This window comes from Carassius auratus, chromosome 49 (assembly GCF_003368295.1).
Source record: "Carassius auratus strain Wakin chromosome 49, ASM336829v1, whole genome shotgun sequence".
NCBI classification, from domain to species: Eukaryota; Metazoa; Chordata; class Actinopteri; order Cypriniformes; family Cyprinidae; genus Carassius; species Carassius auratus.
The window spans coordinates 9,558,207-9,582,604 of NC_039291.1; the positions used below are offsets into that span (position 1 = coordinate 9,558,207).

At 37.3% G+C, this 24,398-nt stretch overlaps 3 protein-coding genes across 7 annotated transcripts in view; 2 read left to right on the forward strand and 1 right to left on the reverse strand.

The window, feature by feature from the left end:
* Window positions 1-7,026, reverse strand: part of LOC113066138 (rho GTPase-activating protein 29-like) — a 41,998-nt gene extending 34,972 nt beyond the window's left edge. For 4 of the 5 annotated variants that reach the window (XM_026237819.1, XM_026237818.1, XM_026237817.1 and 1 more), the window contains exons 1-3: window positions 6,899-7,026; window positions 5,751-5,845; window positions 4,888-5,261 (exon numbers count right to left, since the gene is read on the reverse strand). In XM_026237819.1, the coding sequence (XP_026093604.1) occupies window positions 4,888-5,170 (283 nt within the window). In that variant the 5' untranslated portion in view covers window positions 5,171-5,261; window positions 5,751-5,845; window positions 6,899-7,026. Of the gene's footprint in view, window positions 1-24; window positions 166-4,887; window positions 5,262-5,750; window positions 5,846-6,898 lie in introns of those variants that run through there. The other variant, XM_026237821.1, reaches the window with a different exon arrangement.
* A 2,253-nt stretch (window positions 7,027-9,279) lies between these two features.
* On the forward strand, window positions 9,280-13,540 carry LOC113066141 (F-box/SPRY domain-containing protein 1-like). The gene is made up of 3 exons (XM_026237826.1): window positions 9,280-9,942; window positions 10,887-11,243; window positions 12,814-13,540. The coding sequence occupies exons 1-3, from the start codon at window positions 9,610-9,612 to the stop codon at window positions 12,997-12,999; spliced, it is 876 nt and encodes a 291-aa protein (XP_026093611.1). The 5' UTR covers window positions 9,280-9,609; the 3' UTR covers window positions 13,000-13,540.
* A 512-nt stretch (window positions 13,541-14,052) lies between these two features.
* On the forward strand, window positions 14,053-20,851 carry LOC113066140 (negative regulator of reactive oxygen species-like). Its single transcript, XM_026237825.1, has 3 exons — window positions 14,053-16,640; window positions 17,726-17,846; window positions 18,318-20,851. Exons 2-3 carry the CDS (start codon window positions 17,739-17,741, stop codon window positions 20,256-20,258), a joined length of 2,049 nt encoding a protein of 682 aa, XP_026093610.1. The 5' UTR covers window positions 14,053-16,640; window positions 17,726-17,738; the 3' UTR covers window positions 20,259-20,851.
* The last annotated feature ends 3,547 nt before the right edge of the window (window positions 20,852-24,398 follow it).

The following is a 24,398-nucleotide window of genomic DNA, read 5'->3' on the forward strand; positions in this document are numbered from 1 at the left end:
TTGAATATAAAAAAAAAAAATTACCTTTCTTTGACTTTGACTCCAACCATCATAACAGACTACAAAGTCACTGTACTAGGACAGGACAGTAGCACTGTCAATGTTTCATGTTGGTTCTTTTTGTCCAAAGTGTCCAACATTCAGCAACTGTTGATCTAAGACACTAAAGCAACAAGTGAGCGTTTGTTCTGGAGGAATGCAGAGTATGTGGGGGGATGGGAGAGGAAAGGACTGTGTTTCCCACCCCTATCAAAATGATGAGCCCAGACTGTGGTAATGGCTGACCAGGAGAGGGTCAATATTGATTTAACAGTTAAAAATACACCAGGCCGGTCCTCTCAGGGTTACACCAGCACAATCAAACAGGAACCAAACAATCCTGAGGTATTATAAAGTATGTCAGCTCTGATAAATCGATTCTCCTAAAGTTGAGATAACGGGTTATGTTTGAGAAAAAAATTAACAGTTTGAAACATCTGTGAGCTATAAAGAAACCAAAAGCATTTGAAATATGAGGGAAATTACCATTTGATTATTTACCCGTCCTGCACTTGGGGAGAATAGAAACAATTTACTGTCCCTTGGGAGCTGCCAATAAACAACTCTCCGCTCTGAGAAGTCTTGCGTTCACATAGACTTGAGGGCGGCTAAAGTAGTTAGTGGATTGATAAACATAGATTCTATTTTGCACTTCGGAATAACAGGTTTCGCCTCCCGTCGGCCAATAGCAGCGGATTCTGGTCTATGTGAGGGTGGTTGTGTCAATTTCTCAGCATGCCGGAAAGTTGTGTATAATTGCAATAGAAGTGATACCATCTAAACAAGCGTCTCAGAGAAATGACACTGGAAATCGTGCATTCATACAGCACTTTCCAAATGATTCTCCAAAAGGCAAAAAGCTCGCAGTGGTTCCCGTCAGAAACGAGCAAGCTTGAATGGAGGGTCTCCAAAACATCATAAAGAGAGCAGTGAACCTTACACACTTTATTTCCCTCAGTGAATAGGGCCAGTATTCATTACAGGCAATCTTGTTTCTCATTTCCAAAATAGCTGACACATGCCAACCATCCTGCTGCTTGAATAAGTCACCCATGGGACAAAAAGCAACACCTGACCAGCTCAGCAAATCAAAGGCATGGGTCTCAAAATGTAAGACAAGAGGTCATTGCAACAATTTACGCTCTGTAAAGGCCATCTGCATGCTTTAATGTGTTGAAGTTACTGTTTTTGACACAAATAATATGTAAAATACCACTGAGCACTATAAAAGATACTTAAGTATGTCGGGGGTCATCTGCAATGCTATGTAGTGATCTTTTTAAGGTCTGTACGGTTCATGCAAAATAAAAAGTTTGTCTGATACTGATGAGTACTGATATATATATATATATATATATATATATATATATATATATATATATAAATAATAATAATAACATTTTAAACTATTGAATCTGTCAAAAGATAAAAAAATAATTACAAAAATACATATATAAAATATATAAAAAAGTTAAGTAGCTCTTTACCCCCCACATTACCACAGTACATACTTCAATACTGACCTCCGAGTTCAGAGCCCAAACTGCCAGTTATGTCCCAGGCCAGCGCAGACCCCAAAATAATCCAATCCAATTACCAACATGTCCATCATGTGCGGCCCCCTGGCAAGGTCACGACCTTTCAAGATATTCAAAAATCCCACTCTTTGTGAAGACATCTTTATGGATGCTGTCTAGACCTCATAACCGGGAACGATGTGAAAACAAGCCATCAAGATGTTCCTCGAATTTAAATCCATAAAAACTATAAAAAGCTGAAATATAGTGGCCAGACTCGGCCTCTTAACTGCACTGTCTATGAGAGCTGATGTTCAATAATTGCCATTTAAGGTGACATGCTTGACTTCAGATAGAAAAAAATATATAAAAATGAATTCCTACTACAGCAGACCACTACTCCCCAAGGAAGGATCTCAGGGTTCTTGCTATTCTTGCATGGGAAAGTCAACTCATTGCCAGAAGCTGGCAGTTTGCTCAAAGAATAAAGCTAAGGAGGAGAGACGAAGGAAATCGCCATCACATCAGCGCATGCAAAGCAGCAGTTTTGTAATAGGACGAAATACTGCACTGTAATAAAGGCTCTGAAGGATTTGAAAAACCAGGGGTGTCTTTCTGCAGCCACGCATTGCAGAGACAATGCAGCCATAAACTGAAAGGATCTTAATCACTTTCAATCACACCAGAGCAACTGAGCCCCACCCAGTTCACTACTAACAATTACCACTTTGAAGATGTGCACTGATGCAAAACACTAATCACCCAGATACCGGCCACATAATGCTCATTTCCTATGAACACCACTGTAAACAAGGCTCAAGAGCCAATTGTGACTGGAAACTTAGAATATTTCTTCATTTAAATGGACATCTGAACAAAGTGCCTCATGTTCAATTTGGGAATAAATCAGTGGCTGTGGAACAAATTATGGTTTGTGCAGATATGTGTTGCTTTTATACATGAAAGAAGAGATTTTAAATATATACAAAAATTTAATTTATGATATATTCAAAATTATTAGTATATTTAATATAACACGAACCAACATTGTTGTGTTTTAATGTGCATAATATACATTTATATATCATATATTGTTTAATATCATGTATAAATATCAATTTAAATATTAATATATTTATTTGTTAAATGACTGGAAAATATACACACATTTGAATATTAAAATTATAACTATAGTTTATATAATTTACAAATAAATATCTAAATGTATTTAGATATTTAAATAAATGTTATATTTTTTTATTTTATTTTTTTTTTTGTCAAAAGGCTGAAAATATATAATAAAATATAATAATTGATATTATATTATACAAATATAAACATACTCATATATTTATTGGACAAAATCAAAAAAATACTGAGAAAAACTAAAACAAAACCATATGCTCAGCCCTAAATGGATTTAATGAATTCATACTGACAACAGCATTTCAGTGACGACACAAACTTTTACGGAACTCAACGAAGTAAATGTAGTGATTTACTGTTCGTTTGCACTTTAAAACTTTTCCTCGGAAAAGAGGCTCTGGAGTTCTCAGCACTCTCTCAAATTCAACTTCCTGTCCAATTAGTCTCCTTTCCTGCATTTAGCTGAATATCAGCCGATTACAGCAAAAGCGCTATACCATGAGTCATACGTTAGTGTGTTACTAAGCCTATTTAAATAATTCCTGCCGATATGTGCCACCAAGGCAGACACACAAAGGGATCTTTTCAGAAATGCTACACATGTGTTTAACCGTTAACCTTTTATCCCTAAAAGTGCAACTGTTCTGGCAGTGGTCTTTTTCAGATCTTTAATAAGGTCACTCTACGGAAAGATTCCACGCCCGAGACGGATTTGTAAAGCGCCACACTTTTAGAACTATGACAACAATGTAAGACTGACACATAGTTTGTAAGTCTTCAGTGATTGGGAGAGCAACACCCCCGCTCAGACCTGTTCAAGGCCCAAAGCTGCGGGAAGGAGAGACCCGGAGGCCAAAAGCACCGGTCACACACTGGCAGCTCTCAGAGTAACTCTCCTACCCAGCTGGGGTCAAGGACCCTCCATCACCCCGCCGAACAAAAGCAGAGATTCCTACAGACCCTGGACAACATGGCAGAGACACAATGGGAGGCTGGAAACACCCCCCATCACATACACACACAGGCACCCCTCCATCCCCTCCTTATTAAGGAACTCTCAAGCAAAGGCAAGGATTAGCGCACTGGATCCGATCCAAACAGACCCAAACGGTACTGCCCTGGGAACTGCCCATTAATCTTCATTCACTCCTCTATCAGAAAAACAAAATGTATTGCTGTTTTAAAACACTTCACTTAAGATAACGGAGTACAGAGGAAAAGCTTATTATTAGAGTATTATTTGATGAAATACTCCCGCAATCAAGGATGTTATGATTTTCGAATTTATTTCACAACCAATTAGCCATTTTAATACTTTGCTAGCCATTATTGATTCCGCCACAATGTTTACAGTATATATATTATAAACATGCTTAAATTAAATGAAAATTTTCTGGTCACACCACAGAAACACTGGCTCAAGTTTGGGGGTGGGTTTATCTGTTTGTCTGGCAAATTTGCTGATGGGGGAGTGACTAGGAAACCTGTTTGAAAACAGACACCTTTCTTTATATAATTCAATTTGGTGACACCATTAAATACAGTATGTACACAGTACACATGTATTATGTAAACCAAACCTTTATTTTGGATGTGATTAATTGCGATTAATCAATTTGACAGCACATATATATATATATATATATATATATATATATATATATATATATATATATATATATATATATATATATATATATATATGTGTGTGTGTGTGTGTGTGTGTGTGTGTGTGTGTGTTTGTCTGTATATCTTAAATGTCTTTATTTTATTTTTAAAAGAAGGACATTTTTTATTTATTATGTTATGTTTATGAAGATGTTATGTTTTATAACATCTATAAATACATAGGAATTACAATAGGCCTATATATATATTACATCTGTATTATATAACACAAAAATGTATTCTTTGCTCCAAATAAAATGCAAATCATAAACGACTACCCTATCTAAACCTTTCTAAAGACAGAGGTAATTTCCGACTATGAATCTTTGTTTGACATTGCTGGCATTGTTGAATGAACTCACAGTGTTGATGGCAAATAAACTTTCCCTTGCCATTATCCAAAAAAGATAAAGAAAGGTTAGTGACCGTGAATCCAAGGCTAACGTTGACCCACAACAGGCTGAAACTCTGACAACAACGAGCTCTTTTCACCAACCCTGTGAGGTCTCACTCTTACCTTTGGTGTTAAAAGCTTCCTTGAGGTGGAGCAGCGCATCTGCAAACCTCCGCACATCATTGACCAGCTGCATAATGCAATCAGGATCGGCACCTGCCATGTCCATGCTGTCCGACGCCGAGCTGACAGAGCTCAGAGAGCTGCTCTTCGCAGATCGGCCCAGACCCCATGACCCTGAGCCCGAAGAAAGGGGGAAAAAGTGGGAGTTGGGAAGCCGTGCCATTCCCAGCGAACGCTTGTTCAGTCCTCCACTGCTTTGCTGCAGCATCCCGGCAGCAAACATCCCAGCCGCAGCCAGTTTGAATGGATCCCAGTGCAACGTTCCCCCGGAGACTCTCAGATTCCAAGAGTTTCCTCACCACTGACAGTTAGAACTGTGTGCACAATGGAGTCAACGTATGGTTAAACCTCTAATGTTTAAAGACAAGAACACTTCTATTTGCTGGACTTTACCGCACATACACACAGGGGAAATTTAAGCTGTGCTCTAATAGGGATGTCTTACACACTAAATTGGTTTAGCCTTCACTGAGCCTCAGTGGTGATTTACATCTCAAATAAAGAAAGATTCCAAAAGACTTAAAGTGATATAATCAGATATACTTTGAGATGGGGATATTAGTTATAAGCACACCAGGAATTTCAAAGGGAAAATTTAGGCTTAGGAAATCTTGGAAAAGTTTTAATTTCACTTCAAGCATGCAAAAAAACTCTATAATGTCTCCATCGGACTGTATTGTTTCATATATAAGACTTGTGTTATTTATAAAGGACTCTTTTCATACCTTAAAAATGCAGGTAAAAACAGCCCTAGTATATTTACTTTTGCTCAAGATAAAATGCTTTGAGGAAACCAAACTAACCTCGCAGACTGAAGATGAAGTAACATCTCACTTTGTCTTTGTTTGGGATTTCTGAAAGAACTCACACTGTGGATTGTAAATAAAGTTGTTCCATGCTGTAATTCATAAGAAAAGAAAGATAAAAACAAGGTTAGTAAGAACAAGTTAGAATACCAAATGTATTTTTTCCACCAAACCACAAGATCAGCCAAGCAAAGTCCAATATCAAAAGCATTCCTAATCGTATATAGTTACTTCACAGAAAGTTACTATAACATTTACCCAGACATTTTAATTCTTAAAATAAAAAAATTATGAAAAAATAATAATAATAAGAGGAAGAATATTCTACTTTGCATTTTACCCTAACATCATATTCCTGTATAATTGGTGTTTATGTCAACAGCTTAACATTAATGTCATTACCATCACACTAGTTATTTTAGAGAACAACTGAATTACTCAAAAAAAAAAAAAATGTTTATACTGGGGTGTGATGCAAATAAAAAAATAACAGAGGAGCAGAATGACCATTTAAAGATCAGAAATACAGTAAGATTTTTACATTAGTTGCTTTATTTCATTTCCACACAGGTCACTATTCGAGAATTTCAAATCAGAAACAATTCATTTATCTTTTAGAATTATGAATTTAATTATTTTTAAAGAATATGATTTGACTTCTATGGTCAATTTTTTTTGTGTTGGCAGATCCAAAGCTTCAACACCACCACAATCCGAGATTCACCCCTCAAGTGCCTCCAACTGAACAACCACTCAAATGTACATCCCACAGTCTACCTTAACTTCAATAAAGTGAAATAATGACCACAAACGAGTAAATTCTGACATGGACTGAACGCAATGTCAAATGACATATTAAATACACTCCCAAACAACACATTTCTTATGAAGACTTGTAATAAATGTTAGAGGAGGAAAGGTTTATAAACTTACCACAAACTAACTCAAAATTTGTACTTTATGGAACTTTATCTGTGATGCTGTTAATGCGACATCGCTAAACTCAATTTCTATTTAAAATACGCAGTGAAGCAATTCAGCAGTTCTTCAAACCTACCTGACATTAACTGTTTACGTTAATCAAATCCCACTAGCTAAGCAATTCAGTTATATATCAAATATCTAATTTCAAAACGCATACTCACTTGAGGAGCATATCTCTATCATTGCACAGAGATGCATATACACGCGAAACCACAATATTTCCGAAATACCGTTAAATTCCCAGGTCTGCTCTACCGTTTCTGTCCCGTAAACTAAGATAATGCTGTCTAAACTTAACTTCAAATTCCGCTTGGCTTCGCCCCACCCTCTAGCGGCAATCCAACTCCTGATTGGTCCTGATAGGAAGAGAGGCGGGGCCTCCGTCTCCACCCACTAACAACAGGTGTAAGTGCGCTATGGATGATGTATTGATATACACGGCATCTATTATTTCAATATATATATATAAAATAATGCCTTCAAATGATTTTTTTCTGAATTTAATGTTCATATCACGAATCATTAGGGAACTTAAAATAGCTGCTCGAGATTAGATTTTGAAAGGAAAGCTGATTTTGAAAGGGATTTGAGCCATCTAGTGGCTGCTTTTAGTGTTATGTTCAAAGATGCAACTAAATATTAGAATACAGCGGACACAAAGCAAGGTTTAAGCTTTAAAACTTTGTGTGTGTGTGTGTGTGTGTGTACGTGTATAAATTAATTTTTGTAATTTTGTAAACACACACACACTCACAATGTCTATTCAGTTTTATTAGGTTTTAGTTGTTGTTTAATTTACTTTTTATTTAGATTTATTTTAGTATAAAACCACTTTTTTATTATTATTATTTCTGTAAATAATTATACTATTTCAAGAATTAATTTTTTTATGGTTTTAGTTAACAGTCATAAAAAAGAAAAGAAGAAGAAGAAGAAGAAGCAGCAGCAATGCAGGAGAAAGTTTTAGTGGTTTTCCCTGGCAATAATCATATATACTCCCTTATTTATAGTCAATACAGTAAATCTAATATTGTCATTCCCCCCCAGCATATAGTGGTGGTGGTTTACATAAAGCAGCACACATCATATCCAGTCAACCAGTCAATCCGGCCCAACAACCACAGAACATGAAAACATGAACTTTACAGTATATAAACATTTATGCATAAATAAACCCATTAAATCCCTTAGATGCCAGCTAATTCAAAGTATGTGGCAGAGCAATGCTGAGCCATTCCGAATGATATATCTTCCACTCAGGAAAATATTAGCATTCACTACCTTTCTCCTTCAGAGCTAATGATCCATCAGGCCAGACAGCATTCAGACAACAGCAATGAATCATGCAGAAAACAGACTGTTGCATAACCAATGTGGGAAAAAACAACATATTCTATACAACAGTGAACAGTGAGTTTAGCTCTATAACCCTAATCAAACACACATGGGCTTGCTAATCAATGTCTTCAGGATCATTAGAAAATCACATGTAGGTTTGTTTGATTAGGGTTGGAGCTAAACTCTGCAGAACAGTGGATCTCACAAGCCAGATTTGAGGATCACTGCTATACAACATCAGAGAACTTCAGGAAATCTTATATACATCATTAGTCCTTGCCATTTCAAGCCACTATATGACTCTGAGGGTTTAATAATATAGTTAAAAATTAATAATAGGTAATTTAGGATAATTGCAAACCCCAGCTGCTATTTTTTCTTAGAAACAGACTGAAGGCATGTATTACATAAACCATGAATGTGATATTTTTTCTCCTTTTTCTATTAATAAAATAATGAACTTCATTAAGTTTACATGAGTTAAACATTAAATAAGCAATAATCAGCAATGGCTAGAGTTAGTTTAAAAAAAAGAATGCACACTTTAAATATTTAATAATAATTTTAATTATATTATGTGTAAAAAATGTGTAATTTATATTATAAATATTTTGTTAATAGTGTACTTGTGTTTATTTTACTTATAGAATCATGTAATAAACGGCGCTCTCTAGTGGTCTTTTCTGTAACATCGCATTTCCCCCTCCCTTGCGTACGTAATCAAGTCAATTGCAAGGTCCTTAAAGAAGTGTATACTATGAAATATGAACTGTAGACTAATTTCCACGAATCGGTTCTTTTAAACACCTCTTTTCAAAAGAACATTTTTTATTATTATTATTGTATTAATTTTAATATAACGTCATAGTCAGAACAGTCTCATTTAACGTATTTCAATCATTTTCACAGGAAATTTTATTTGAAAAAAATCTGCTAACGTTTTTCTCTTTTTTTTTTTTTTTTTGGTTTACCTTTAACTTACCTTCGGATCTATTGGTCAAATCCGAGGTTCACTCTAAATGGTTCACTCATCCGTCATCACTACGAGTCGAACGGGTTCAAAAGAGTCAATTCAACGAGTTAGTTGAGACTCTAGAAGCGCTCGCACCAATGCGAATGAATCATTCAGACCGGTTTTGTGGACGAGTTCAATCAATTCACTGATCCGATTCATGAAAGAATGATTCCTTCACGAATCATCATTAATGTGAAACAGAAACAGAAAGAGTAACACGTTTACAGCTTTACAACGTGTTAAATACGGTATGTGGATAATTATAATTAATTTATAAAGATCTTTAATTGAACGATATATTTTCGTAAATACACCATCTTGGATTTGTTGGCTGCACGCCGTCCAGGACCTTTACAACAGTCACATAGCTCAGATTTTGATCCATTTGGCCGCAACAGCAATAACACCGGGAGATGGGTCAGCTGAACGCACTTCGCTGGACCGCGGAGGGGTTCTGACCCGCCGTGCGATCCGGCTGCCCGGTTGTAATATCGGTTGCATTCAGCGGAGGAGTTTGACATGTCTGGCGCAGGGGTCGTGGTAGGGACGCAGTCTGCGGGGCTGGGCGCTGCCGCCGCGGGCTGCTGCTCCTCCTCGTCGGGCGCCGGTTCTGCCGCATTATTAGGCTGTGTGTCAGGCATGGCGGGTCGGTTACTCAGCAGAGTTCTCGAGCATATATTCTCCTATCTTGAGCTGGCGGATCTCATGAACTGCTCGCTCGTTTGCTGGCACTGGTACAACTGTCTGGCGGATGAAAACAGCGAGGTGTGGCGGAGTCTGTGCGCCCGCTTGCTCAGTGAAGAAGCGCTGCGCTCCGATATTCTCTGCAACCTGCCTTCATACAAAGCAAAAGTAAGATTTTTAAAAAATAAATGTTAACATCATGTCAGTTTAATTAATATAATTTACATTGCAGTGCTTACAATTATGCATCGTGCCGATGTGCATTTTTAACATTTTATGTTTTATTAAATAGACTAGATTTTGCTCACCGCGTACACAACTGTGGTATTGTGTGCTTTTATGTTTCGAATAATAAACATAACACATTTAAGCTTCTTAATCGTATTTTTGAATACAGTTATGTTAGTAGGTGACCAGAAGATTGTTTATGGTCTCCAATGTATGACGTCAATTGTAAATATTGGACCAAATACAGTAACATCAGTAGCTTGCCTGCAATTTTTGGACGCAAAGCTGCAGAAAATTAGTAATTTCCCATATAAATGACTGAATTATTAAAATCCTGTATTGACTGTAAAGATTTCAAACCATACTTACAAAAAGTGCCATGGTATTACCGTGTTTTCTTGGACATTTGGTGTTATGTGCATCATGGTACTGCTGAATTTGTTAAATAATTTATTTACCTATTGTTAAGTTATTTTACCCTGTTCTTGACACTATAAATGATGCAGATATTGCATTAAACAATCTAATAAATAAACCATGGTATTACCATGCTTTTTTGAACATATGTCATGTATATGTGTGTTCATGAGTATGAGTGCATTCAGTTTTTATTAATTTATTCGGCTACCTTGCATGTCATCAGTTCTTTAATGAGTTGTATTTAACAAAAAAAGGAAGTTACTGAAAATTGTCAATGTATCAGAATAGAATTTCAGTTTTAAATTTTGTTTAAAATAACCCCAGTATTGTGTAGTATCGTGAGCTGAGTGTATTGTTACACTTCAATATATAGAGAGTGTGGTATCATAGAATTACCATCTCATTCTAGATCAAATTTGATTGGACATAAGTTTGGAGTAACTTTAATTTTCTTCTGTCATCAGCTGAAGTCCTTCCAGCACGCTCTGAGCTCCCATGACTGCTCTAGAAATGTATATATCAAGAAAAACGGGTTTACTCTGCACCGCAACCCCATCGCCCAAAGCACCGATGGTGCCCGTGGGAAGATTGGCTTCACGGAGGGCCGGCATGCCTGGGAGGTCTGGTGGGAAGGTCCTCTTGGGACGGTGGCGGTGATCGGCATCGCAACCAAGAGGGCTCCCATGCAATGCCAGGGCTATGTGGCGCTTCTAGGCAGCGATGACCAGAGCTGGGGATGGAATCTAGTTGACAATAACCTGCTTCACAATGGAGAGGTCAACGGCAACTTCCCCCAGTGCAACAACGCACCAAAATACCAGGTAGTACAGCCCGAGAATCTACTTCATATATATATATGTATATGTATATATGTATGTATGTATGCATGTACAAATGTGTCATTCCAAAGGATAGTTCACCTAAAAATTCTGTCATCATTTACTCGCCCTCATGTCATTTTTTCTGTAAAACACAAAAGAGAATGTTTTAGGTTTGTCACCATGTTTGAAATAGTTGTAAGGTGCAGCCCAATATGCGTATTTATACACTATTCTATGCCATTTTGTAGTATAAATAGTTTAATTGTTCATACTGAAAGTTCCAAAAAGAAAAGGTGCATTTCAGATACCTTGATGAAACACTTAAATAACTTGAAAGACTATGTGTGAAATTCTGGACACTCAGCGGTCAAAGCTATCAGACTCTGATGCTCAATGACACATTTCCTTACAAAATCCATGAAGTATGGATGTTTTGATTTTATTTGAATTGAAAACTTCTTACAATTGTTTATTATTTAAAGTACCGTATTTTCCAGACTATAACTTTTTTCATAGTTTGGCTGGCCCTGCGACTTATTTATCAAAATTAATTTGACATGAACCAAGAGAAATTAACAAAGAGAAATGGACCAATAGAAAACATTATCGTCTCCAGCCGCGAGAGGGCGCTCTATGCTGCTCAGTGCTCCTGTAGTCTACACTGAAAACATAGAGCGCCCTCTCGTGGCTGTACACGGTGATGTTTTCTCTTGGTTCTAAATAAATGCGACTTATAGTCCAGTGCGACTTATATATGTTTTTTTCCTCATCATGACGTATTTTTGGACTGATGCGACTTATACTCAGGTGCGACTTATAGTCCGAAAAATACGGTAACTTAAAATATACCAGCAAAGTCATATGAATCCTTTTTGTATTATTTTCATCGCGATAAGGGCTAAAACAGCTGAAACATTCTATGAACATCATTGTGTTTCAAAGAAGAAAGCAAACTGAATGGAATGAGATGACGTTGGGTAAATTATGTCAGAGATCTAAGAATTCTGTCATTATTATTTTCTCCCTTTCATTTTTTAAACCTGTTATTTTTGCTGTTATATTTTCCTTGAAAAGGAGTTATCTGAAAATGTCATGCTCCAAAAATGGAAGAAAAAAACAACAACATAAAAGCAGACGTAATGACACATGCACTATATTCTACGTCTTTCAAAGCTGCTTTTTTAACTGTACGTGAGGAACTGGCCTACAGTAAATATTAATTATTCGCTAAAAATCTCTGGCAAAGCTCTAATCTAAAATTTCGAATTGTTGTTTGTACAAAGGTATTGTATTGCTGCTGAAGACTTAGATTAAAGCCTATAAAGATTAGAATAAACTTCACAACTTTTAAAACCATAATAATCCTAATAACTTTATAAATGGTTACAGAGACGAACTGGCCATACACAAAATGAATGAGGATCTCTCACACATCTTTGCATCTCCTTTTCTCACCTCCTTTTGATGGGAATAATACTAGCATACAAGTTTGGAACAACAGGAGGGAGCGTAAATGATGAAGTTTCCTTAAAAAAGATGCATCTCCAATATGCTTGTATTTATTTTCCAGATCGGGGAGAGAATACGTGTAATCCTAGACATGGATGATAAGACACTAGCCTTTGAACGAGGTTTTGAGTTCCTTGGAGTGGCGTTCCGTGGGCTCCCCAAAACATGCCTGTTTCCCGCTGTGTCAGCCGTCTATGGGAACACTGAAGTGACTATGGTGTATCTGGGAAGACCCCTGGATGGATAAGTATTAGAACCGGAGAGCATCACGACAACTGCTGTTGACTTACATAAGACTAGTAAAAAAAAATGGGGAAATGGTTGGTTTGGTGGCAGGCTTGCTGATGATGAGGATGTCCAACACACATCTGCGGATTTCAGTTGAACATCTATTTGCTTTTAATCCTTTTTTGAAGACCTGGGACATTTTTTGAACCTGGTTTTAATCTAATTTATGAAATTGCACAGGGAGCAGCTTTTCTATTTTATGAATTGTTAAGCCAAATTAGAAGAGACAAAGTTTTCTGATTCATTACAACCATTTTTTAACACAACACGTGGAATGAGAAGATACTGTATCTGTACAAGGATGGCTCAAGTTTTCACACACAAGAACATTTTTATTTTTAAAGACAGGCAAAGGTAGTATGTCATTATTCCATTTGTTACTGTACATCGTAACTGTAGAAGTATATAGTATTTATTTATTGAGGTCTATCTTTGCTATAACTGAGGTTATGGAGATTACAAATAAACTCTAAATAGTTCCGGACTGTGAACGTATATCAGCCTGTTCTGTCATTACCCTTAATATGGATTTATTCAATCTGTTGATGTAATAGTGTATCATACTGGTATCTAGGAATTCATGAAAAGCCCATAGTTGTTCTTGTTTCACCACATGGTGGCATCCTTCACCTTGAGTTGACAGACACATCAGCCTTTTTCTTTAAGTGTTCATTCTGCGCTGCAGTTTATCTAAAATAGCAGGAAATGACGATTCCTTCATTTAGGTAACTTAAAATTATTTAAAATAAGACATGTTTTTTCGCATTTAAATTCTCCTACTTAACAACTTATTATGTTTTTTTCACGGTCTTGGAAAATCTGAATATATATTGTAGTCTAATTATAAAGTCAAGCTTGATAGACCTGGAAAATCAATGTAAATTTTAAAAAAATCTTGTAACTGTAACTGAATATACATTTTCCTAGTCAGGCCAAATTGTAAAAATTGTCATCAGGTGGAAAAATTGTGAGTTAAAAATTTGTCACGAATAACTGGACAAATCATTCGCCCTTCAAATATTGTTGTGGACAATGTGGGGGCCTTGAGGTCCAAAATATTAGAACTGTTTTCATAGAGACTTGTGGCTTTACTAACCTCTAGAACCTGGTGTCAGATCCTTCTCCTGAAGGACCTCCGGGCTGTCCTGCAGAGTTTTGGTCCAACCCCAATTGAAAACACCTGAACCAACCAATCAAGGTCTTACTAGGGGTGCGCAAATCCTGGAGAGCCACACCCCTTGTCCAAGTACTCGCACTTGCAGTCTTCGGACTTGACCACTTGACTACTTGCATGACGTATTTCATATATTTGGTCCAAGTGTTGAAGTGAGCATGAAGTGTGTGTACTTTTCATTACCTGATAGGACGCACTTATAGAGTTTTAAAAATGCAAATGTTTACAGAGCTTTATTTTTATTTTTCAATACTTTGCATTTTAATGTCAACTTCTAAATGTCTGTTCAGTAGTCCCCATAACAGATCACACAATTAAATTGTGTGGTGCTTCTAATTAAATGATATAAAGCAGTTGCAAATGTTTTACAAAATAATTATCATCACTTGCGTAATCATTTGCACCAATAAAACGTGCAGCTCTTTGTTTTACAACCGAATTATATGTAGCTGATATCTATTTATTAATAAAATTTAATATTAACTACATTGAAAAGGTTTCCGTTACCTCTCGCAAGATCTCGGTAAAAAGTCTAACGATTTATTTCCACAACATGATGCATGATACACTTCGAATACCGATACGGAGCGGTATTGTGGATTTATTATGTTATGGGCAATGTGCTTTGGCATTTGCACAGTTACTTCCTGTCGCACCCACACGCTCTCAAGTGGCTAAGACCACAAGTGTGTGTATTTGGACAAGGGGACTGTCCTGCAGACTTTAGCTCCTACCCTAATCAAACACACCTGAACGAGCTAACCAAGGTCTAAGCGTTACTAAAAATCAGCAGGTAGGTGACTTTTATCAAGGTTAGAGCAAAACTCTGCAGGACTGTGGATCTCCAGAACCGACGTTGGCCACCAGGCATACTAGAAATTTCATATAAATAATACAAATTTTCATAGGGAGTTGTGTGGAAGCAAGTTGGAGCTAAACTTTGCAGGACATATTCCCTCTAGGACGGAGTTTGGGACACCCCAACCTAAAAACACCCTAGCTAATGCATAGACACATACAGAAGCTTATAACACCTTAACAACTGCATAGCAGCACACTAAAATGACCCAACACAGGGGAACAGCAACACGCTACAACCCAGATAGCATAAGTACTTCTGTTAAAGATCACTTCAACTGGAAAGCATCTGCTGGGTACAAACAGTTTTACATGCATTCTGAATCATAAACATCTCACAAACGACATCTGATGGGAAACGGCGTATAGAGGTATTGTAGATAAGCAAATCTAAAGTCAAATAGATGTGTCTGTGCTAGCAATAGCCTAGTAACTGCATAGCAACGCACTAAAATTGCCTGGCAGCCACTAGCCATGGCATGGGAACCACACACAAGTCTTGCACGAGCAAGCACAAATGTGCTTTTTATTTGATTTTTTTAGCACTTCAGATGTCTCATTTATGTGGAACCAGGAGGTTTTAGTACATGCAGCGCCTTAAAACAGGTCACACTTGACTGCACTGAGAAGCCTTAAACTACCTAATTCTTATTATTGACTGAATATGCAATACTATATAATCCGTACGTATAATTTCCCCTTTCTTTGCAATGTAGGCTACTGCAGGGAAATTAAAATGGGTTGCGGTGAGATACATTACTGACGTGGAAATAACTGCGCGTGCATAAAAACGGGATCGCTTTTAGGCGGATGGCAGACAGACCCTTCTCGACCTGTTTGTAAACGAAGCAGTGTGGCACGCGCGAACGTTTTCCCGCGTTTTCGCTTCAGCAAGGCTTGTTTTGAGAAGAATGTGACGGTTTCAACGAGCAGAAGTGATGGGCCTGCATCTTTCTAGCAGGAAGGGTGTGAGCTCTTGGTGGTTTCCTCTTGAGTAGTATCTGATGAGTGAAACCAGTAGTGGGTGCTTTGGGTGTGTTCACTTAGTAGGTTTGTGGTCTACTGAACAAGACAGAAATAAGGTCGAAATGTTTGTGCAACATACACTTTTACAGGTGCTTTTTGCACCTCCACGCACGACGGTTATTACGTAAATATTTTTCCTCATGTTTTTTTTTTTATTATTTTATTTTTTTATGAAAGCACCATTAAACGTCCTTAATGCTTATTCTCCTGCTCCGTTAGTCTACTGAAACTGAAATACTTTTGCTGTTGTGGGAAGTGGTCGATTTTTGCATATTTAACGTGCATATTTCTGACCCTGCAGGCGCGTGCGTGCGTGCGCGAGTGTATGTGTGTGCGTGAAATGTATGATCTTGGCTGCCTTCATGTGACTGCGTTTCCGTTGCTTGCTTGCTTCCGCAATTACTAAAGACATTGCAGAGATGCAGATGTCAAGCACTTTGCATCTCCGGAGAGACCAAGCCAACAGAACCTCCCCGCAAACCGATGTAATGGTCTTCTGTGAACTTCACAGAGGAGCGGAGGGCGCGATCCTGGCCACTGGGGTAAGTGTGCACGGTATACCAAAGTGAGACTGTTTGTAAATGTGAAACGGCCAGGGTGAATGTTTTATGGCACTGTCTTTTGCTTTATCTTTGATTCAGTAGGACTTTCAGTACACTCATTACAGGGATAGTCACCTGCCTTATCTTACTCAAAGGCGCAATATTGTCAGTTTTTGATGTGATTTAGCTCTTTTAACTGTTTGCAGGATATTGTTTCTTACCTTTGATCGATACAGTGGACCTAAAAGTATATGGATTCGTAGGTCACAGTGAAAGGGTCAAAAAAAAAAAAAAAATACATAAAATGTCTAACAAAATGTCTAACCAACTTGCACCAATAAACAAATTTTTTAGATCTCTCAAATGATGACCTTTTAGATTTTTAAGAGTGAACTGTTATGTGCTGTATACACTGTTTTTATATTTAACTTTAAAAATTATTAATTATAATTACTATTATTATTATTATTATTACAATTATTAAACGTTTTTTGTCTTCAGTAAAACTTGAAGTGACTTTATTTTGAATAAATGCTCTTTTCTTTTTTCGGGATGTAGTGACATTAATACATTTTTAAGTTTGATCTAAATGTCCACATGTTTTAAGGGCTAGTGTATATTGATTAATGGCTGTGACAAAATGTGTGCATTTTGTCAGTCTGATTTATAACCTGTATCACAGTTGGCTGGAGTAGATTAATGTTAGCTGCAGCCACACATTTCCTCTGTCCCTGCCACACATAGACCGCTGGGTGTCAAATCATTTTCTGTTATGATATACTGTATAAATTGAAAATGAAGAAGTGTCTTTAAAGAAAAGAATTTTAGTGTCTAAAAGATTTGAGATGCAGTTCATATTACAGTTTCTGTGTCAGTGTCAAGTGCGACAACAATGTGTAATTTCAAGCGGATTCACAAAATAATATTTTAGGAACTTCAAAAATACTTCTGTAAATACACCTTTACATGGACACTGATAGAGAATTTACATAAAGCATACATAAAAAAGTATATTTACTTTTCTAATGATATATTTTTTATATCTAATAATATAATTGTGCTCATGTTTTATTACTTCATTGCAGTGATCATGTTAAGATGCCGGTGTTTGATCACTTGTCCATCGTGCTCTGTCATGCAGTGGTGCCACTACTGGTGGTCCTGCTTTCAGCCTCAGGACATCCGCAGACCTTCCCCTGCAGGCTGGTATGTGAGAAATGGGTCGACTACAAATACGTTTAGATGAACACGGTTCTCTGCAAGGGAAATAAGCATATTCCTTAAGCGTATTACATGGTGGTTTTCAAATAGAAAATGTATTCAAAATGTTACATCTTAAAGTATGATGTTACAGTTGTTACATTAACAAGCTATTACTTGTTGTGTAACCTGATGTATTCAAGTTAAATACATTTTTACTTGAGGGGCAAAAAATAGTTGTTACCACATGAAGGACCTTTTTTGGTTGCGTGACCAAATATTTTTTACATGTATAGACTAATATGAAGTCTAATCAGAAAACCCACTAAATTTGCTTGTTTGTCTATTTTTAATGTTCTCCATGGGATTAGCAAGTGAAAATATACAATTGGGTCAAATGACCTTTAGTGGAAATTTTTTTCCATTGTGTGGAAGAATAATCTAACTTAGTCTTTCCTTCTCTTTCCATGTCTGAAGATACGAAGCACGGCTCGGTGCAACAGCTATCAGCTCTCTGCCATACCAGATCATTTACCACATCAAATTGAGGAGATCTTTTTAGACAATAACCTTCTGTTAAATCTTCAAGATGGTTGTCTCTCCCGGTATCCTCTTCTACGGACGTTCAGCTGTGCGAACAATCAGATAACGGGGGTGGAAGAGCGTGTGTTCTCTGAGTTGCCTCTTTTAGAAGACCTCAATTTAGCCAACAACGAGCTTTACCATGGACACAAGCAAGTGGCCGAGTCCTTAAGCTCTCTGTCCCAACTAAAGACCCTTGATCTTTCAGGTAATGGCCTCTCGGAGGACATGGTGTCTCTGCTGGTACAGAATCTGTCCTCGCTTGAGTCTCTATACTTGTCCCGGAATGCCATACTGAGGCTGGATGAGTCAACGTTCAGAAACCTTCATCAGCTCCGGGAGCTGAACGTTGAGAGAAACTTGTTGTTTGAGATCGATGGAGCATTTGATCATATGAAAAAGCTCCAAAGGCTGAATCTGGCCTTCAACTGCTTGCCATGTTTGGTCAACTTTGAAATGACCCAACTGCTGGTTCTAAACGCCAGCCACAATTCCATCGAATGGTTCATAACCAATCAAAATTTGACTGAAACCTTTCAGCTGGAGACGTTGGATCTGTCTGACAACCATTTGCTGTTCTTTCCATTCCTTCCAACAAAAAACAGAATAAGAACTTTGCTGTTGTCCAATAATCGAGTTAGTTTTTACCAACACTTATCAAATTATACGTCTTCAAACTGGAGCACTAGTGTTGAGTACTACAACTTGGGGCAAAATGTAAGCAGCATCACAGTAGAGCTCTGGAATGAGAACCTTCACGGTGATCTTTCCTCAGTAGAGATCCTGGACCTGAGTGAAAACAAGGTTAACTACTTCCCTCAGGGATTCATTCAACAGATGCCACATCTTTACTGGCTGAGGCTGAGAAGTAACTGTTTACAGTCCTTCAGTTTGACGCCTGAATATCTACCAGTCACCCTTTATGAACTGGATGTTAGCCGAAACCGGTTAACCGAGTTGAAAGCAAGCAAACACTCTATTAACAAGCTGAACAATCTCACACATCTCAATCTAAGTACAAATGACCTTCAGAACCTCCCAACTAGGATTTTTGCTGGTCTACCAAAACTTCAGACACTAGATCTCAGTCACAACACTGTGGATGTGTGTTACTTGCCGCGTTCCTCAGGATGTGTTGTGTGGTCCAACATCGTTTCCCTAAAACAGCTCTATCTTGCCGGGTGTAGCATTCAGAACATCCCATCTTCAGCGTTCAAGGGCACGCCTCTAACCCATCTCGAACTTTCGAACAATCCGGACCTAAACCTCAAACAGGACTCTCTGGAAGGTCTCGCTAACACTTTGCAGCACTTGGGACTTGGTAATACTGGTCTTCAAGACTTTGACTTCTCTTTATACGGCCATTTGAAGAGTTTAAACATCAGTAGAAACTCACTACCAGAACTTCCTGAATCTCTAATAGCATTAAACCTGAAGCTTCTGGACTTGAGGGATAACATGTTGACAACCATCCCGTCCCAACATGCTGGCATGTTAGCTGAAAGACTGCAGACTGTTTATATGAATGGAAATGCCTTCAACTGTTGCCATTTAGACTGGTACAGGACCTTCGGGGAGAATAAAGGCATCAGTATTGTAGATCTCTCAGAGATTACATGTTTGGACTTAAACCACAGGCATCACAAGGTCGTGCTTTTGGACGCCATCCACTGTGGTGGTTCCAGCAGTGAGGAGTCTGTTGTCTGGTACATTCTTCTCTTTGTAACAGTCAGTGTTTCCATCATGGGTATATCTGTCATTTACATGCTCACCTTTAACCCAAGAATATTGCCCCGTGCTATTAAAAAGAGATGCTGGAGGCCGGCTCCTTATTGAGAAGCATGCTATTGTAAAACTAAGGAATGAAGAGGCTAACATGTTAAATATGCTCTCAAAGGTTGCTACTTTCAGACAACTGGACATAACAGAAGAGAAATATGATATTAATGTGAAAGATTTAGGCCATATTGGTCTCTAAACATGAATGTATTTAATTTTATCCTCATTAAAATGCATGAAAAGCATTTGGATACTGGATGGTTTGATATGTGCCTTTTAAAGAAAAGTTGCAATTATACTTTGAGCCATGATATTTTATATTTGCATTTATCCATTTGGCAAATTGTTTTTTTTTTTTGAACAGTGCACTGGTAACGTTATTTTAAAATATTGTTATTAATGTCTATTTGTAATGAAATAGACAAGTTTTCTTGTCGTGGTTACAACATTATTTAAAGGTTACGAAAATGTTTCATAGAACCTACATCAAGTTCAAATAAGAACATTTCCTCTCAACATTATGAAAATGTTCAAGTACATATATCACAAGGACATTCTGAGAATGTTGAACTCAGAAAGTTTTCTCTCAATGTTATGTAAACGTGTATATATAATATTAATAAAAGTTATTCAAATGGTCCATGAAAATTACTTTAAGAGTTGTTAGTCCTAAAATTTATATAACTTTGAGAATGTTCCCTGTCAGCTGGGTTAGACGTTTTATTGGTACATGTGTTCCTTGGCAAACTAGTGAGCTTGTTCTTTCTCGTACTTATTGGCTTTTTATTCTAAATATATTATTTAATTTATTTGATAAAACAAGTTCCACTGTCAAATATCAATGTGTGAGGTTACATGTCCAATCAGCTGTAACCACCCAAGACATTGATGGTGGCGGATCAAGAGTTTTTCATTGGCAGATTGTCAAACGTTTAAATTTGGTTACCCTGAATATTGAACATGGTATCACGTCCTTGTTTCAAATAATTAATCCTTTCCCAAACATGCCTCTAAAAGAACTGTATTTGACTGCTGCTAATAATGTAACACTTGCTATTGTCATATTGATGAAAGAGTGGTCTTCATATTATGGGGTTTTTATTACAGGCTATATCAGTCCCCCACTTGCGTGAGTGCATGTATATAGGTTCTCAGAAGTTCGCAGAGCAGTCGCTAAAAGTAGCAAAGGAAACATGAAATTTCCTGTTTTGCTAAGACCTGTAGCAACTGCCCAGCTCTCGGTATCATAAGGGGGTGGCGGTGGTGTGGTTTTGCTCCATGCCGAGTTCTCAGAGGCAGTTGTGGCAGGATGTAAAGGATTGCTATCATATTTATCTTTCATCTGAAATATTACTCAAGCGGTTCACAGTTATTTATGCTATTATGTTCCATTAACTGTAAACTTAAAAATAATTAAATCATGTATATAGGCCTATACCAAATCAGTTATTTAATTATTTTGAACTGTAACTAACCATAATTGAATAATAAGTGTGTGTATGTGTGTGTGTTTATTAACAGTAATTATTATATATTTGATTTAATATTTAATTCTGAATAGTATCTTTACAAATGCACAATATGCAACTGTAATATATGATTCTGAAGTACAAAGAACAGGTAATTATGTGGCCATGGCCACAGTGAGTATCCACATCGACCAATGCAAGGATTCGTTGTCAGACCTCTCACTGCAAGGATCAATAGGGTTAGACCACTAAACCTAAACCACGCTGACTAGCACCTCAGCCTACATGGGATTACTCATGATTTTGTGGCGCAATGTGTGTGACAAGAAGACAAAAGGAAAGTTAAATATCTGTGAGGCAGTGAGCATGGGAACCTGGCTGTGTGTCATGTGTTTGAGTGTTTTTTTATATTGCAGAGCCATGAGTGCATGTTAAACCAGAGTGTAACCAGAATACCGCTGTGGTGTTTCTCTAGGTCATGGCGGTTTGAACAGAGAAAGAGAGAGAAAAAGAGAAACTAGGGAGCAGAGTCACAGGCATGGGCTCAGAGGCACATCTGCCATAGTTTGGATCAAATTCAATCCCGAAAAGTCTGTTTAAAATGGGCTGGGGGAAGCATGGGTTTTATAAGCCTTCAGATATATCTCAGTATTCAAGCTTCAACTGAACTTAATGACTTTGAGATTGTTTTTAAGAATAAAAGTTGTCGAAAATGTTCTCCAAAGAGGAAATGCGCTTTTAGAAACCCCTTAAAGGGATATTTCACCCAAAAACAAAAATTCTGTCACCAATAACTCGCCCTCATGTTGTTCCAAACCTGTATGAGTTGCTTTCTTATGTTGAACATAAGATATTTTGATATGTTCAATATCAAAATCATACATACACACACTATATATATATAAACAATATGCATCTATCTATCTATCTGAGCTATGTTGGAGTACAATCTAAATATTTAGGCCTAAATCATAATTATTCAGTTCAATATTGCCATCTGATCAATGAACCAGGTAAAGCAAAATTTAGTATATTTTGATAAAGTTTTGACCAAGGATTAAAGACAAGGGACCCCAAAATAAATCTAAAAATAGTTAAAACATTAACATTAATGAGTTAATTTATGTAAGTATCAAAGAAGGTCATATAATGCTGCAAAAAGAAAAAAAAAATTATTTGGTGTAGTGAAATGTTTATTTAAGGTTCCAAAAAACACATTATTTCCCACATAATGTACATTATTATTTCTTTATGTCCCGCCTTCTGAAACCTTACCAAACTCACCGGTCAAGAAAGCGAGGTGTGCTCTGATTGGCCAGCTATCCAGTGCTTTGTTATTGACCGAATACCTCAAGCGTGTGACGGAAATGTTACACCCCTTAACAAATTGTGATGTCCAGTCCGGCCGGAGCGACGAGACATAAACATAAAACCCATTATATACTGTCCTTTTTTGGAAGGCCAATAAAGTAGCTTCGCTTTATCAATGAAGGCCGGTGAGCCGCGGAGGCTGGCTTGAGAACGGTAAGTCCGTTGGGCTTGCGACAGCCACATGTGACAACCCCGGGCTGGACTCCGCTTCATCCACGGTGAAAGCACATCCGGCGATCCACAGTGCAAAGGCGATGTCTTTTCCTCGGCATTTAGCAAATTTTCACAAAGTGTTAGAATGAGCCATTTTAGGGGGGTATGGACGAGTCTTAAGTTTAATAAAGAATATCTCTTTTGATTTGAGACTTTAGACTTTGCAACTTTACAGATCTTCTTTATGCACCAAGAGTTTGTAACACTCCAAAGAGAAAGGAAATTTTAAAATCGCATCCTATGACTCCTTTAAAGTTAGAAATTTCATTTTTATTTGAAATGTTCAAATTAAAATGAATGGCATTTCAAACTGACACACTTATACGATAAGTGTGTATTTTTTTAAAGATATATTTAGATTTTGTGTCGTAGGTTTTTCGATGTAGTCTACTTTACATGGTGTATTTTATATGTTTGTGTAGTTTTCAGAGCTAACGTTTCATTACAAGCGTTCATCATCCTTCAGTGTTTTTTTTTTTTTTTTTTTTTTCAGAAGTAGAAAGGAGCACTTAGCAGGTCGGCTCTCACATTGCTGTTTTCGGGAAGGAACTGAGCATAGCTCTCTCGGCATGTGAGGCTGAGTAACGGCCTGCAAGAGTGAACGCCTGCTGAGGCACAACAGCAGGAAGTCAACAGCCTGTTTAGCACAACTTCCCTTTAACCCTCCCCTCGCTGACCATCCAAGAGCAACACCAACACATGAGCCTGCCAGTACCGTACGGCAAGATATAAACAACAGTATGATATATTATATATAATGACGCATTATTTATATTTAACAATGAAGGGGAGTCAGTGACTCTTTAGATTCTTTTCTCTGTTAAAGAGAGGTATTATTCAAGAAACTACCTGTACAGGCATATTCAATAATAATAATGTACAAATTATTGCACATTATGTTTAACTTTTAAGGTACTTTCCGATTTCAAAATATAAATAATTTAGGAACCAACAATGACTTCCGAGTGAAAAGCCTGACCTCTACTGACATTTGAGAGAAGTTATTCATATTTCAACATGGATGTTGTGCCAAATACTAACACACAGTGTTGTTTTTCTTGAAAAAAATAATAAAAGTGTGTAACAGTACGCATTATGCAATTAAATATTATACTAGTATGCTATACAGCTTCCGATTTACCTA

What these genes read in the sequence shown, in the direction of transcription:
- LOC113066141 (XM_026237826.1), top strand. Translation starts at nt 9,610, where the DNA reads ATGTCTGGCGCAGGGGTCGTGGTAGGGACGCAGTCTGCGGGGCTGGGC. An exon ending in TGCCTTCATACAAAGCAAAA is followed by an intron (nt 9,943 to 10,886) that starts GTAAGATTTTTA and finishes TTCTGTCATCAG; the next exon opens with CTGAAGTCCTTCCAGCACGC. An exon ending in ACAACGCACCAAAATACCAG is followed by an intron (nt 11,244 to 12,813) that starts GTAGTACAGCCC and finishes TTTATTTTCCAG; the next exon opens with ATCGGGGAGAGAATACGTGT.
- LOC113066140 (XM_026237825.1), top strand. Translation starts at nt 17,739, where the DNA reads ATGCCGGTGTTTGATCACTTGTCCATCGTGCTCTGTCATGCAGTGGTG. An exon ending in AGACCTTCCCCTGCAGGCTG is followed by an intron (nt 17,847 to 18,317) that starts GTATGTGAGAAA and finishes CCATGTCTGAAG; the next exon opens with ATACGAAGCACGGCTCGGTG.